The sequence below is a fragment of the Ictalurus punctatus genome, chromosome 6 (assembly GCF_001660625.3).
Source record: "Ictalurus punctatus breed USDA103 chromosome 6, Coco_2.0, whole genome shotgun sequence".
NCBI lineage: Eukaryota > Metazoa > Chordata > Actinopteri > Siluriformes > Ictaluridae > Ictalurus > Ictalurus punctatus.
In genome coordinates this window covers 28,324,012-28,339,913 of record NC_030421.2, presented here as the reverse complement: position 1 = coordinate 28,339,913, position 15,902 = coordinate 28,324,012, and the positions used below count along the sequence as shown (strand labels likewise).

The 15,902-nt window shown below is 39.8% G+C and overlaps 1 protein-coding gene across 6 annotated transcripts in view; it reads right to left on the bottom strand.

The window, feature by feature from the left end:
* Positions 1-15,902, bottom strand: part of lrp2a (low density lipoprotein receptor-related protein 2a) — a 72,090-nt gene that overhangs the window by 30,887 nt on the left and 25,301 nt on the right. For 4 of the 6 annotated variants that reach the window (XR_008396597.1, XM_017470582.3, XM_053681077.1 and 1 more), the window contains exons 21-44: positions 15,364-15,645; positions 14,996-15,235; positions 14,775-14,894; positions 14,492-14,608; positions 14,013-14,393; positions 13,263-13,277; positions 12,594-12,842; positions 11,812-12,023; positions 11,478-11,662; positions 11,023-11,251; positions 10,752-10,929; positions 10,492-10,620; positions 9,228-9,394; positions 8,313-8,456; positions 8,073-8,182; positions 7,633-7,810; positions 7,305-7,518; positions 6,698-6,937; positions 4,325-4,513; positions 2,312-3,232; positions 1,632-1,797; positions 1,244-1,402; positions 823-1,112; positions 336-536 (exon numbers count right to left, since the gene is read on the bottom strand). Coding sequence is in view for 5 of the 6 variants with exons in the window: in XM_017470582.3 (XP_017326071.2) it covers positions 336-536; positions 823-1,112; positions 1,244-1,402; positions 1,632-1,797; positions 2,312-3,232; positions 4,325-4,513; positions 6,698-6,937; positions 7,305-7,518; positions 7,633-7,810; positions 8,073-8,182; positions 8,313-8,456; positions 9,228-9,394; positions 10,492-10,620; positions 10,752-10,929; positions 11,023-11,251; positions 11,478-11,662; positions 11,812-12,023; positions 12,594-12,842; positions 13,263-13,277; positions 14,013-14,393; positions 14,492-14,608; positions 14,775-14,894; positions 14,996-15,235; positions 15,364-15,645 (5,316 nt within the window). In the remaining variant the exon portion in view is untranslated. The remainder of the gene's footprint in view (positions 1-335; positions 537-822; positions 1,113-1,243; positions 1,403-1,631; positions 1,798-2,311; positions 3,233-4,324; positions 4,514-6,697; positions 6,938-7,304; positions 7,519-7,632; positions 7,811-8,072; positions 8,183-8,312; positions 8,457-9,227; positions 9,395-10,491; positions 10,621-10,751; positions 10,930-11,022; positions 11,252-11,477; positions 11,663-11,811; positions 12,024-12,593; positions 12,843-13,262; positions 13,278-14,012; positions 14,394-14,491; positions 14,609-14,774; positions 14,895-14,995; positions 15,236-15,363; positions 15,646-15,902) is intronic. The other 2 variants (XM_053681078.1, XM_047155911.2) reach the window with 1 other exon arrangement.

The following is a 15,902-nucleotide window of genomic DNA, read 5'->3' as shown; positions in this document are numbered from 1 at the left end:
CAAGCTAGGGTAATTAGTTAGCTGATACTAGCTAGCTCTAGCTAGCAATGACAAGAGCGTTGTTATGATTATAGTTTGCAGTTTTTGGACATCAGTAAAAAATGGTTCTCTTAGGACTTTTTCTTTTTCAGGAGAAAACAGCCACCAAGTTTAAAAGCAGTCAAACTTCTACAAAGTCATAGCAAGTGCAATTAAAATTAAATTACTCTTAAATACCTCAAAAAAGGTGACAGGATAAGAGCATACATGCCCAAAAAAATAGTAGGAGATTATAAAAGTGTAAGTTAGGTTAAAGATTATATGGCTTGAAACAGTTGCACACAGGCCCAGCTTACCACACACTCTCTCCAGTTCATCACTGCCATCTCCACAGTCATCGTCGGTGTCACATTTCCATGTCGCACGGATGCAGCGACCGTTCATGCACGTGAACTGACCTGGCTGGCAGCGTGTGCCATTATCAGGGATGCAGTACTTGTTGTCAGCCAGGTACCAGCGACCTTCTGATGGACACTGGCACTCTGCCCCCTGAGGACCTAAGCACAGCAAAGTGCTTGTTACTAGTAGAAACAGGCCTACTTATCTATCATTTGATAGAGAATGTTTAGAACTTAAACAGAGATTTATAATGTGAATCAAATAAGACGCACAGTTAAAGCGACACTGAAAAAAACTGATCTGTATATACATCTACTGTATTCATTTCTACTCGGTGACTGACAAAAATAAAAGGCAGCTTTATGCCAGAATGCTCATTTAAACAAACAATATGTTTCCTAATTTATCAATGTGATAAATTCTAATAAATAAATTGTTCATCACCTGGAGTGCAGATATGGCTGCAGCCTCCATTAAACTGCAGGCAAGGGCTGCTGCATTGCTGCTGTTTGCTGTTGGACAGAACATGGACGTCCATAGGCCGGGATGGAAGGTTCTGGATCATAACCCTCTGGTCCGATCCATCGTGCTTGTTCGCTCTATAGATGCTACGTGTGTTCCAATCAGTCCAGAAAATGTGCTGTCCATACACAGTCATGGCAAATGGGTAAATGGCTGTGCTTACGATGACCTCACGGTTAGTGCCCGTCAGGGAACAACGCTCAATCTTCTGTCTGATTACACATAAACAAACAAACAAACAAACAAAAAAGATTTGAGGATTGTGGTTAAAAGCAAATGTAACTGATTAATTGATAGACAAATTGTGTACACAAACACACACAAAGATGGTACAGAAACTTACAAGCTGGCATCGGCCCAGTAGAGCCTTTGTTCATCATAGTCCAAGGTAAGACCATTAGGCCAAACCAAACTGTTGTTAACAATCTCAGTCCGGAAATTTCCACCCAGAGTTGCACGCTCAATCTTAGCATTGGTACCCCAATCAGTCCAATACATGTATCTAAGGACAGAAGAAAATTCTTAAATAAGAATTGAAAGAAACATGGAACCAGATGATGGATGTGGTAATTAAAGGGCAGTTTATTTAGCAGAACCTCAAAATTAAATTTAATGAGGCATTTAAGAAGACAACTGTAAGACTATAGATGGTTTTATTATCCAGTACCAATAATATAATTTTTTAGTACATTCTTATTAGTACATGCTTCTAAAAGGTGATAGAAACCTACCCACTGCATGGGTCCAGCATGATGGCTCGTGGTCTGGGCACATGAGCTATAAGAGTCCTCTGTGACCCATCCACAGCCATGGAGTTGATGGTCTGATTAACATAGTCACTGTAATAGATCCTCTTATTGATCCAGTCATAGGCAATACCATCAGGAGCACCCAGATCTACATATACAATGGACATACCACATTAGTTAAACATGCTTGTCCAACTACAACTATGCAAAAAAAAAAAATTAATCTTCCAACACTAAACTTTTAACAATTAAATTGTTCAAGAATAAAACATTTTAAGACCTTGTTACACAATGAAATGACCGAATTATTAATATCACTGTAGCACTAACTGAAAAAATAATTCTTGGATAAATAATTTTATATACTTTTTTTGAATATTTCTGTCATTACCTAACCAAAATCATGGATTGTGTAATTTCTGCAACTAATCTTCCTAATAAATTGTAGGAAACTATGCCTAAATCAACTCTGAAGTCTCTGCCAACAGATGATGACTAAAATTACAACAACAACTAGTGATTCTGCGCAATTTCAGATGGAATGGTCATTATTGGACTTTGAGACACAAAACATTTATTGCATGCACCATAGCCAAACTGTGAAATAAAAAAGAAATAAATACAGAAGTAAATAAAGTGTACAGTGTATTGTTTTACAGTACCTGAAGCCACCACGGTAGCAGGTGAGGTAGGAGATGATAAGCTAATGTAGCTGATCTTGCTCTGTCCTGTTCCAGAGCTTTGGGTGAAATAAACCCTGTTGTCCAACTTGTCATAATCCAGTGCTACAGCAGTCCGCGCCACGTTGACCACAGGGAAAGGCAGGGAATGATCTTCAGGGTCCAGCCATAGTGAGCGAACTGTACTCTCTGTCGTGTATATGAGGTAATCATCTCGAGACACCACACAGGTCATGCCATCCACAGCCAGGTTCCCAAAGGCACATGCACACTTCCTGGTCTGAGTGCCAGGCAGCGCAAAGCAGAAATGTGCACAGCCTCCATTAGACACTAAACAGGGATTGTTATTAAGCTCCTGTGCAGACCAGGGCTGCATCCTCTGGTCAAAAATGGTGACGTCTCTCAGCATGTTAATGTTGTCTCTGATCACCACTGGTTGGTCAGTGTTTCCTGGTTCTTTACTGACCTGGAAAACTTTTTTCAGGTTCCTATCCACCCAGATAATGTTATTCTCAAACACAGTGATGCCATAGGGAGTTGGGTAGCGGCTCCCATACCGTACAATCTCTGTCTCACCTCCATCCGGCCGAACCCTTGCAATCATGTCCAGTGAGTCGTCCACCCAGTAGATGTACCCATTTCTGTGGTCCAGAGCAAGCCCCCTGGGTGTGATAATACCGGATGTGACCAGCACGGTACGGTTGGTACAATCCAGGAAAGCTCTTTCAATCTTGGGGTGCTGTCCATAGTCAGCCCAGAAGAGGAATCTGTTTTTAGGGTCAACCACAATGTGACGAGGCATGTCCACCTGGGTCTTCAGAAGAACACGTCGAAAAGTGGTGTTAAGTCGAACAATTTCAATGTAGGTCTCTGTCAAGAAGGCATTTGTGAAGTACAGGTTCCCTGTCCAAATACAAAGAAAATCATTTATAGTGTGGTCAACTATCATAAAAATATTTTAATAAACTGATGAATATGTTATCTGAGCTAATGATCAATACAAATGGGAGAATTTGGAGCGGCATTGTTCTTCCCCATCCTCATCAAGACACAAACTGGGAGACTATCTGGAAAGAATGGTGTTCATCCCTCCAGTAACCTTCCAGAGACTTGAAGAATCTATGCCATAGTGAACTAAAGCTTGATAACACACTTAATGTTAATATTTTCCTTTAATTTGTCACAATCATAATCAATGTCAATTGTTATTGATACTGGTTTTCTGTGCATGTATGGTGTTGAAATATGCAATTAGTTAGGCAGAATAGCAATGTAGACGAAGGCAGAGAGAAAATCCAATATAAAACACAGTTAAAGTATAATGCCCAAAGTTGTGTGATGTAAAATTTATGGCACTTTTACTAATCTACATGCTTGCTAGTGAAAACTCTCATTCAATCATAGTCTATGTACTCTAACAGGCTAAATTGTACAAGACTGCTGAAGCGCATGTCAATTTTAGTTGGGGCACTAATGCTTGTTTGTAGATATATAATTGAGCGCAATGTGAATATTTTTATCATTACCAGCAGGCTAATTAGAAGGTTTGTATTATCATCAGTATTATTGTCAGTTTTTCTTTCACATTATGTACGCTAATATGTTGCAGATTGTCCCCAAGCACATACAAGCATATTCAGTGGAGACAGACCCTGGACATCACAAAGACTGACCACCAGACATCACAAAGTTTTTGGACACTCAATTAACTGTTTAAATGAAGCTGCTAAAACCTTTAGAGACATTTACAGATTTGACCTTCATAAACAAAATCCCCGCACAAAATCTGCTTATAGTCATCTTATACGGCATCAAATGGAAAACCCTAGACAAACTTTGACTTCTGAACTCTTAACATGTTCCTCATGCTCAGGTAAGAGATGTAGAGAGCAGTAGGTCCTGTAACAGCTTATCTCTTCTGTGAATATTGTATATTGTGATTGCATTCCACTCAAATACCCAAAGTATAGCGCAAGATTTAAAACAACCACACACCTGCTGCCCAGTCCACAGCGATGCCTCGGATCCCATTGCGTCCAATCCCAGAAGTGACAATGCTGCGGAATCCAGATCCGTCAGGCTTTATCCGGCGAATACCATTCTGAGAGGCGACAGTGCTGCTAAAGTCGCACCAATACAGGAACCCAGAGGGCATGTGCACATCCACATGTAGAACATTTCGACCTGTAGCACACACATATGCAATAATACTGCACTGGCTGAATATACGATTTCGTAGCATTCACTCAGTGGCCACTTCAGTACTCCTATCTTGTATCTACACCATAATGTACATAACGCAGTAATGTAACGCATTGCATTTTAAATTTATGCAATTTGCTTACAGTTGCAAATGTCAATAAAATTACGTTCCTTGTGTTACAAATTTATTGTTAAGAAAACAACATTAAGTAAAATGCATTTTAAAATAAAATTTAAAAATCATCAGATTACAGACCGCCTGTAATATTATATCTTCAGTGAACGGAGGTGAGACCAGTCAGACAGGTTTACAGGAAACATACATGGAAATACTCGTGTCTTATTGGCTGACAGCTCTTAATTCTGCCTAACGCTAGCTCACAGTCAGTGTAAGGAAAATGGATATACGCCAATTTATTTTTTTTAACTAGTAAATGGGTTGAAACTGAAACAGTAACATCCTGTGATGCTGAGCAAGAAAACAAGGTGTGTAAATGTCTATATGAGTTCCAGCTTACATGAACATGATATGAGCAGAGCATAAGGAAAGATAATGTACTTTGCATGGCACTGTAGCATCTAAACCCATAGCTTAGCTGTGCCTCCCCTTGGCTAGTGACACCAAACTAGCCTAGTTAGAAAATGTAATATTTTATCTGTCATGTAGGATTAGGTTTAGAGCAAGTTTTATGATAAATCCCCCCTTTTTCTGATCATGTCATACATTGACGCACTGAAATTTACTGAAAGTTTCTAAGAGTTTCAATTTGTAATGTATTTTTGTAGGTTTGCTAGGTTTTGAAAGTAACGTGAAAGTAAAGTAATTAGTAATCTGATTACTTTTTACATGCAGTAATCAGTAATGTAATCAGATTACAGTTGTAAAGTAGTTATTAGTAATCTGTAGTGGATTACTTTTTTTGAGTAATTTACCCAACACTGATCTACACGCACTGGCAATTTAATCAGGTAAATATACCATATAGCATTTACTTACTGTAGCTAGTTTTTCTGAGCCCCTTGGCTAATTTGTACTCTGGGCCCCAAGCCCCCACCCCCCAATTATCTTTTCTTATTGCCACATGTAAAAACAATAATTTTCAATAAGCATAACAATTATTGCATATTCAATAAGAGACTATAAATAACTAAATTTTAACAGTTGATTAAATTATCTGAAATGCATTTATATATACAAATAACTATATATAAAGTACAAGTAATTAACACCATTGTACTCTCTCTCTCATACACAGACACTATAGAAACTTTGACTGGATGTCTTTATAAGCTGTTGACTTGTAATTTCTTATTCCCCAAGTGCCAAGAACAATGAACTTTACTATTATTATTATTATTATTCATTGAGTGAATAATAAGTTGCAGTTATGGCAAGAAAAAGTGGATTGTGGGCCAAAAGTGGCATTTTAAGTGGCATTTAAAAATGTTGACCAAACATCACCCCAACGTAAAAAAAAAAAAAAAAAAAAGGGTTGTTTTGCATTTGAATTTTGCGATGAAAGTGGCTCAGCTGTCACCATCAAAGCTGAGTTGTGTTTGTGGTTGAGTTAATTGCTGTCATTCCACAGCAATGTGTGAACCAGACAAAGCGGTGAAGGTGGGCTATCAATGGGCCATTACTCATTTGCTATCAGTGCAGCAACCCTACTGTCCCTGATACATACATACCAGTGCAGCACCCACCAACATTCCACTACCATGTGGAATCATGCAGACCATGCAGAGTCACTGCAGTGCTGAAAATGGTCTAATGTCAAATTAATATCTGGTCAGTGGTGGGTCAATGGTGGTTTCCAAAGTGGGATAAATGAGGAGGGTACTAAAAAACTGTGTATAAAAACAGACGATACAATCAGTAATTATATACCTACTAAGTGACCTCTATGGTTGGTGTACCTATTAATGAGATGGCAGCATCTCGGGCTCAGAAGATGCAATATCGCAGGAATCTGCAGTGGTTTTTGTGTGTTTTTTTTATATAAAGCTTTCACATTACTTCTTGGGTAATATACACATATATACTCAACATTATTCTGTAGCAAATAATGTAGCATTTATAAATGTTCAGCAACTTTTCTCCATTATACAACCTAAACATTGAATGCTACATATACTGATGAACACTCAGCTATGCAAAATACCAACCTCTCCCTGCCACAGGCACCATGGCCTCAGAATGATCTACTCCCTCCAGACTGAATCCCTTGATGGCAGTGAGCATTGAGATGACCACATAGGACTGGTACGGAGCACAGGTCCTGTTATCAGCATTGAGTCTGAAGCCTGTAGCACAGGCACAAGAGAAAAGGCCTCCGGGTCGAGGCAGACACAGCTGCTCACATGCACCAACATTATTACTACAACCAGTAGAGGAGCCGGCAGAGGCTAGAGGGAGAAGAAACAAGAGACAGATTGTACATATGTATATATTTACAGAAATATATAGAATATATAGAATGATTTACAGAAATCCTCCTCTTTTAAAATGTTTAATAGCAGTACTGCAGTTCAAACCCCTTCAAACCCCTGATTCATCCATTCTGAACTGGACCATGCTGAAAAAAAATCAATGTTCAGTACCTTTTCATTGATCAAATGAACAAGACCACTAATTCTACTCTGCACAATATCTGATTTTACCTCAATATCTCTAAAATGCCTATCCAAATTAAGACCTAAATAACCCCCCAAAACAGCCACTAGTCACAGTCATAATAAGTCATAAGCTTGGTTCTGAATAACTGTTACTCACTATCTCTGTAGTGCACTTTGAGAACTCGGAGACCAGGCACATTGTCCCTCAGCACAACTCTGCTGGATCCTGTGGCTTTATCCACACGTTCAATCACCTCAAAGTCCCTATCAGTGAAGTAGAGGTAGGGCCCATGCACAGCCACACCCCATGGGTGAGACAAACCATTAATCACTGTGATGCGGTTTGAACCATTTGGATCTCCTCTCTCAATCTGTTTTGGGTTTTAAAAGAGGAATAGAAGGTATGTACACTTTTTTTTTTTAAATTCAGCAATAGTTAATGTAAAAGGCTGTATCAGATTCTGAAAGGATTAGATGCAGCTCACCACTCCAGTCCCTGTGACGGCCCAGTAAAGTTTGTTCTCTTTAATGTCTATAGTGATAAACTCCACATGGTCCAAACTGTTGGTGAAGAGTACAACTGAATTGGAGCCGTCCATATCTGCGCATGCCACCTTGGCTGGAATGCCGCTCTCTGTACCTTGATCTGTCCAGTACATCTTCCTGAAACATAGCACATGCACCAGATATGGAGTAACTATTCACTATATGCATTATAAGGACTCAAGATACTAAAATAAGGTTTAGTTAATACTGCACTAAGCATATCATGTCTTGGTGTCATTGCACTGTTACACTAACTGCACTAAATGCTGGTTGGGATTTCTAGCAGCCTCTGTATACTGGAAGTGTTGTTGAGTAGATGGCATGAAGTCAGATTGACTTGGCAGACTTCATGGCAAGGTGCTGCTAAACTGGGCCTTACCCACGTGCCGGGTCCACCGCTATGCCAACCGGTGAGCCTGCACCAGTCGGGGTGCCATTATTGGTGATGAGAGTTTTCCTGTACTGTACCTCTCCTTTCAGCCTCAGAACCTAAATAAACAAACAGTATACAAGTGAAATGATGCCCCACAACAAGCAAAAAATAATTGTTTTTCAGATAAGCAATTAATTTATAAAATTTTTAAATGATCTTTTAATTCAAGGCTGTAAGTTGTAGAACCTCTATGGACTGCGAGGATGGGTTGGTATAGTATAGGTTTTGACTCATCCAGTCAAGGGCCAAACCCACGGGAGATCCCAAAATGGCTGCTGGGGCAAATTCAGTCCTGTTAGTGCCATCTGACTTCACCCTGTGAATCTCACCCTGTATTGATGAAAAAATAATCACCTTATTTTATTTCTATATTTTTATTTTAATTATATTTTTATTTTGTGATAATAGAAATCATGTAAATGATTATTTAGAATGATTTCTTAAACTAAGTGCTTGAGGGTGCTTTCACACTAGATTAGATTTCTAGATAGCATTATTAATATATTATAGCAGTTTAAAGTTTAAGTTTAAATAAAGGTTTGTTTAATGATGCAGATGAGAAAGCTGTTTGCCTTTGGAACTGTGACTTTGGAAACATAAAATGAAGAGAAGGGAGCTTGTGTGACATGACAGTGTGTAGTTACAGTTAAAGTGATATATAGGTGAAGGTCCCAAAATATTGGCAATGAAATACTGTATTTCAGTTCAACATGTCAAAAATGTCCTTAAATTCACTCACTAATAATATATTATTTTCACAGGCACCCTGTCACCCATGTTTTTCTCTCTTGGCCTCCAACTTGCAATCTGCTTTGTCAGAAGGTAAAAAATGCTTGGCATCACTCTGCTCTTTTCTGAACAGTTGAACATTTTTCAACTTTTGGAAGTGCACTGCAGTGACCTAAAATACTGGTAGCAGAAGCGGCATTCTATCTGTATAACATGTAAAACCTGCACTGGTGGATGAGAAAAAATGTCAAGTGTGAAAGCACCCTAAGGCTGTAAAATAAGATTATTAAAGAAATGTCAGGATTCCACCAACCTTACTCATTAACAATAGAAGATAGATGGCTAGGGAAATACATTTTCTCTTAGACTTACAGGGTGTTCAACCCAGTAGATCATCTGCTCAGCATCATCAAAGTCGACATCGTATCCGTTCTGCAGGCCAGCGATTGGCACCATGGCATCGTTGCTCTTTTCATCAGGGTTGAGAGAAATACCATAGATTATGCTGTCCCGAACAACCACTAGGAAAGGGTCATCCACTGTAAAATAATATTATGCAAGTTCCATATCATATAGCAATCTATTCAAATGCAAAAATGCAATTATTTACACACAATGACAGATCTGTTGATGGCTTTATGACCTGAATTTGGCCCAGTCAAAGAATATACAACCAGCACACCTAAAAATCTGAAAAAATCATAACATCATCCTGAGAAGATTAGTAGACATTGTAGTATAAGTGTTGTCAGAATGAATTGGCTAGCATAAATTTGCTGAAGGTTCTGCTCTGAGAGCACATTCTGCTGTATCATCAGAGATTACGATCAGTGGGCACTCACTCATTCCTCATCTGAGCTCATCATTCATCTCTTAGGGTAAAATGTGCTTGACACTGCTGACACAACCTGAAACCTGAGATTGGCTGGATAGTTGTCATAAAGAGAAACTAGTGTGTTTAAAATTAAAGCTCTCTTGTCTTTGCCAAACCTTAAGTATAAGCTAAGATAAGAACTTTTACAATTACAAATATTTGCCCTCAGAGAGGCAGAGCAAGTTGAAAATGGGATGCTGTTGACAAGATCCTTGCCTCATGAAATACATATCCAGTGTCACTGATGACTACTACTTTGTTCCATAAGGGAGGAGGAGATTAACTGGAAGGCCAAAGGCCAAAGTGAAAGAGGCACAAATAATTCTTAAATAAAAAATAACAAAAACATTGTCAGTGAGAATGTCACCAGGTTCAGAGATCTCGTGCTGGATCCCAAGTACGGGTAAGCTCACTGATACACATGCTCACAAAGCTTAGAAACTACAATGAGGACATGCATTACTTACCATTAATTCCCTTATACAGTATATTGTTTATGTACAATGAAACTCCATGGTATTCACAGAATGAATAAAAAGAACACTACCAGGAAGACCGAAAACAACACATGGTTGTTTGTTGGGAAAATGAGGATTATACTAATACTCTTCCTGTCATATTTTCTGAAGGACAGTAATTCTTAGTAAAGTAAGATCTAATTCCTATATATGAGGTGCTCTGAAACACCAGCATACAACAAATGCATTTTGTTGCTAGTTGCACTAATGGGTAGGTGGCTTCCTGTGAACTACTGTGAAATACCTCTAGTACAGGTGAACTGGTCATTAGCCAGCATCCAGCCTGAAGGACAAGCACAGGAGTAAAACCTGGGGCCAACTGCAGACAGAAGGCAGATATGTGTGCAGGCATTCGCCACACATGGATTATCACCTAGGCAAAAAGGAAGCACAACCAGGTGAAATTATACAGGTCATTATACATATAACACATACGTATTTGTCAGAATCCTGTGGGGGGAAAGAAAGGTTTTTAAAAAATTGCAGAGTATGTTAGAAATGTACCTGCCGGCTGTCTGACTGGGTGCATTGCCACCAGACCCATGGGCTGAGGCACATTATATAGCATCACTGTCTGGTTCTCTCCGTGCCACTTGTTGGCCCGGATCACACGATTGATGTATCTGTCAGTCCAATACACAAAATCCTCAAAAATGGTAATAGCGTGTGGATGTTGTAGTACCTTGTTATTGAGAGACAAGAGACAAGTTTTACTCACATATTTTAAGGGCTAAAATAGTCACACAGAAGCAAATGACACCAAAAGATATCTCACCAGATCACTGGCTAGAACTTGTTTTCGGTTGTTTCCATTGTAATCACAGTAGTCAATGAAATCCAGGTAGGCATCCGCAAAGTAGAGTAGATTATTGGGATAATCTATGGTCAGGCCATTGGGCCAGTAAAGCTTGTTGGTGATGATTGTGGTCCTATGCTTCCCGTCCATGCTGGCTCTCTCAATTCGAGGGTTTCTTCCCCAGTCTGTCCAGAACATAAGGTGAAAACTGAAACACACAGAAACGCAGAGAATTAGGTTTCACTAAGACTTATAAATTAAATGTTGCTGTTCTTTAATTGCTGTAAATATTACAGAAAATAATCCAGGTGGTAGAATTGGTAGAAATTATACCACCACATTATTGATGATTTTCCTCTAACATCATCAGTTGTGTTTTATTCCTTACATGTTCTGACTGTAGGTTACTTAGGTAGGTGTATCAGTGCACTTACGCATTCCTGGGGTCCAGCACAAGACCTCTAGGATTAGTGACATTCTCACTGAGCAGCACTGCTCTATGGGAGCCATCCAGTTTGGCCACCTCTATGGTCTCAAGGATGTAGTCTGTCCAGTACAAGTTTCTACCAACCCAGTCAACTGCAATACTCTCAGTGACTGTCACACCACTGTCAAAGATCTGTAAGTGTGAAGATATACTGTCAGTGATATAATGTTTTGTGAGATAAACTCCTACAAAAAATACAGAGAATTTGTTTATGGTCATATTTTGGTGGTTTTTGCAATAGAAGCCTGTTCAGTTTTACTGAAGAAGAATTGAGTCATTACCACAGTCCTATCACTGCCATTCTTATGTGCACTCCATATCCTGTCCTGGGTAGTATCAGACCAATACACACGGTCTGTCACAGAGTCAAAATCCACTGCTACAATGTTCCGGCCATCTCGAACAAGGGACCGTATCACATTCGGCTGTGAGATGATGTCATCAGTTATTATCTGATTGCGACTGGCCACCAGCAGAATGGCCTCCCGAGATCCTGTCAGATAGGGAAAAGAACAACGCTGTCATGCCAAAAATTGCAAATCCACATTTTCAGCATGCTTCATCTATCAGTCCAAGATTAGATTAAAAAGGTATAAACCCTTTGACAGCTTAAGAGTAGCACAGAAAGGAGCTCTGTGATAGAATAATGTCTAGAAAAAAAGAAAAGTATATCAAATGTCAGCATTCTTCAGCAGGTTATCTCTCTGGTGGATGGTTCTGTGTCAGAAGCACAGCTCATAAACAAGCCTTTGTCTGATTTAAACCTAATTACACCATCTGAACGTTTTTGACTGACATATATGTTATTTCTCTTATCTGCGGTAATCCGATCAGAGGCCAGTGAGAAGGAGGCAGGAGCAGACCACCGCACACGTGGCTCCATTCCACCAATTTCAGTCCTACTATTATCCCAACTCCTAAAGCGTGTGTCAATTTAATTTCGTTGGGGTTATTTCATGTCAAGGAAATATAGAAACACAAATAGGTGCAGCTGCCTCTACATCTCTAGTTTAGGTATACAGTATAAAATGTGTCTCTTTTTCTGTCCTGTAGAGATACATACCTGAGGCCTTGCAGGTGTGCCCGTCCCCTTCAAGTGTGTATCCGTCTTGGCAGTGACAGCGGAAAGAGCCTCGCTCGTTAAAACAATGCTGGCTACACAGGCCAGGGGGATCACACTCGTCTATGTCCTCACATGTCTTTGAGTCGTTGCTTAACTGATAGCCCACTGGACATGTACATTGTGCGCCAAACGGACCCTGGATACAGCCGTGAGTACAGCCTGCATTGTTGTCTGAGCAACTCTCTTGGTCTACAGAAAGAGTGCGACAACAACAAAAAAATTATTAAGAAATTCTGATTGTCTACTGATTGTCTTTTTCAACATTTTCAATATTATTTATAGCTTGACATAGAGTATATTTCACATGCATTTTAATACACCATATAAAGTGTTATAAGACAGTATTAGACACTATTAGAATTACTGCTACACACTGCACTAAACATTTTTACTGCATAGAATTCCAGGTTCAATTACACGCTATAATTAGTCTATAATCAGAATTAATGCTACACACTGCACTAAACATTTTTACTGCATAGAATTCCAGGTTCAATTACATGCTATAATTAGTCTATAATCAGAAAATTAGTAAGCATGGTGAAACAGACACTGGGGCAAATCAGAGTTGCATGCAGGGGATTGTGGATGATTAACGATTTGGCCTACCTGGTAAATGCTCATCTGAAAGCAGTGAGGGGAACATGGAAAAGGGATATCACTGATCACTTTAAATTACCAGATCAGAGCTACACATGCATGATTTGACACGTATGATTTTTCATATAAAAGCCTTATTTTAAAACCATATTATATAACATATAAAAACAGCAGATCTTAACCACAATTATCCCAAATCCCCCATTAATTTAATTCCACAAAAATCCCAATTAATTTGAATTATTTTAAAAAACTTATTGATCTTTTTAAAAATGTATTTCACCAAAGAGACATAAACCCATAATACATCATACATTTTAAGACCATCATAGATTTCAACATTCAAAAATACATTATTTGCAGTCCACTACATAAGTAAACTGCATAATATAGGCTGTTAGACTGCATTAACTGCAGCCAAAGGCATTTGTGTAACATAATAACAATGACTGTAGTGTCATACTTAGATATCCATCTTAAAGCTTATTATTTAATTACTACTATAAATGATTCAATAACTACAGTAAAACCACAGTGGGTCCAGAATGGTCCCCCTCAACAGGTCCTGAGAGTTTAAAGAGTTAATAATGTTTGGTATGGTGAGTAGACCAGGATAAACAGTTAAACAGATAAACAGCATTTTGGAAAAAGCTGTATAATATCTGTTACTAATCACGCTATATTGGCTAAGCTGGTCTCTATTGAATATCTTAAAGCATTCCTTCTCTGAGGTCAGAAAGCAAAAACGTAATGACTTACTGCAGAGCGGGGACTCGTCAGCTCCGTTTGGGCAGTCAGGTGTATTATCACACACTTTGCTGGTATTGATACACTCTGTGTGGCCGGGGCACTGCCACTGCCAGCTGGGGCAGCGGAATGGCGGAGTAGGGCAATCACGCTCATCACTTCCATCACGGCAATCATTGTCCCCATCACACAGCCAGCTACGAAACACACAGTTGCCATTGTCGCAGCGGAAGAGTGAGGTAGGGCATGTGCGCGGGGGACACCCGTGGTGCTCATCTGAGCCATCCTCACAGTCTGCATGACCATCACACTCCCATGCAGAGGGCAAACAGGTGCCGTCTGACTGGCACTGGAACTCACTCTCGTGGTGGCACATGCCCGGTGGTCTGGTGGCTACACAGTCAAAGATTGGAATAGGAATCTTGTTCACCTGAACGTAAAGGCTATGTCTTTTTTTGATAACCTTACTGCTATGAGCATGTTAAACTTACGGCAGCCAGATTCATCAGAGCGATCATTGCAATCAAAAACCCCATCACAGCGGTAGTAGGAGTTTACACACTGCTGCCCATTGGCGCACTTGAACTCATAGCCAGTACAGTTGTAAACTGCAGCAGTAAATATAGCAAAGTAAGAGATTAAATAATTCAGGGGTATAATTCAGGTCATAGTACAGAGAATGAATTGTACTTTGCTTGACTAAAGTTAGACTTTCCTTTTAAGACAAGGAAAAGCCAGAATTCACAATATTATGTAAAGCAGAATCACTCTTACCACAGCGCTGCTCATCTGCCCCATCCACACAGTCTCTGTCTCCATCACATACATAGGCTGGATCAATACAGCGGTGATCAGGACACTGGAATTGACCTGGGTGGCATGTGCCTATAGCATCTACCAATCAGAAAGCAACATGATCGTGAACAGGAAGAAATATGAAATGTTGCAGGATAAACATGAACAAAACAAACATGAAACACTCTGAACTTTCTTACCACAGTTGGTTTCATCAGAGCCATCACCACAGTCATTATCTGTGTCACAGAGCCAAGTGCGCGGGATGCACCGGTGGTTGGCACAGCTGAACTGGTCAGCTTGGCATGTGCCTGGGGTCTGGGTAGGACAGTCTCGTTCATCACTGCCATCAAAACAGTCATTGTGCCCATCGCAGCGCCAGCTCCTGGGCACACAGTGCTGGTTGGCACAGGTGAAGGCAGAGGAGGAGCAGGTATTGTCTGAAGAGTAGATTTTTTTTGTTAATCCAGAAACAAGACAAAAAATATTAAACATCTTGTCTCATATTCAAAGGAGTGGTTTCACTGCTCAGCTTGTAAATGTCTATAAAATGGAATAAATATATTACTGTTAGTTCCACAGTTGGTCTCATCACTGTTGTCATAGCAGTCGTCTACACCATCACACTGGTAGCTGGTAGGGACACACTTCCCATTGGAGCAGGAGAAAGAGTTGGAGCCACACTGCAGTGTGGGTGGCTCATTGGTTGGATCATCCAAGCAGGTCTGCTGATTGAGTGCAAGCTTCATGCCGTAAGGGCAGCCACACACACGCTGGGAGTACGGTGCAGGAAAACAGAAGTGACTGCAGTCTCCATTAGGATTTGTTGGCCTGTTGCAGAAGTTGGAACCTAATTAAATAAACACAGTGGAAATGCAGAACACAATGTTTCAGTACCATAGGTGTAAATGGTAATATGTCCATATCAGATTAGATGATGAGAAATGTCAGAAGCATAATTTGAAGAAAATGCCTTACTTTTTTAGTAAGGCATGGATATACTGCACTACCCTCTCCCCCAAACCCTTCAGAATTGAACAGGGGGGAAAAAGAACAAGAGAGAGAGAAAGATATGGAGTTGATAGAGGAAATGGATGACAGGCCCCT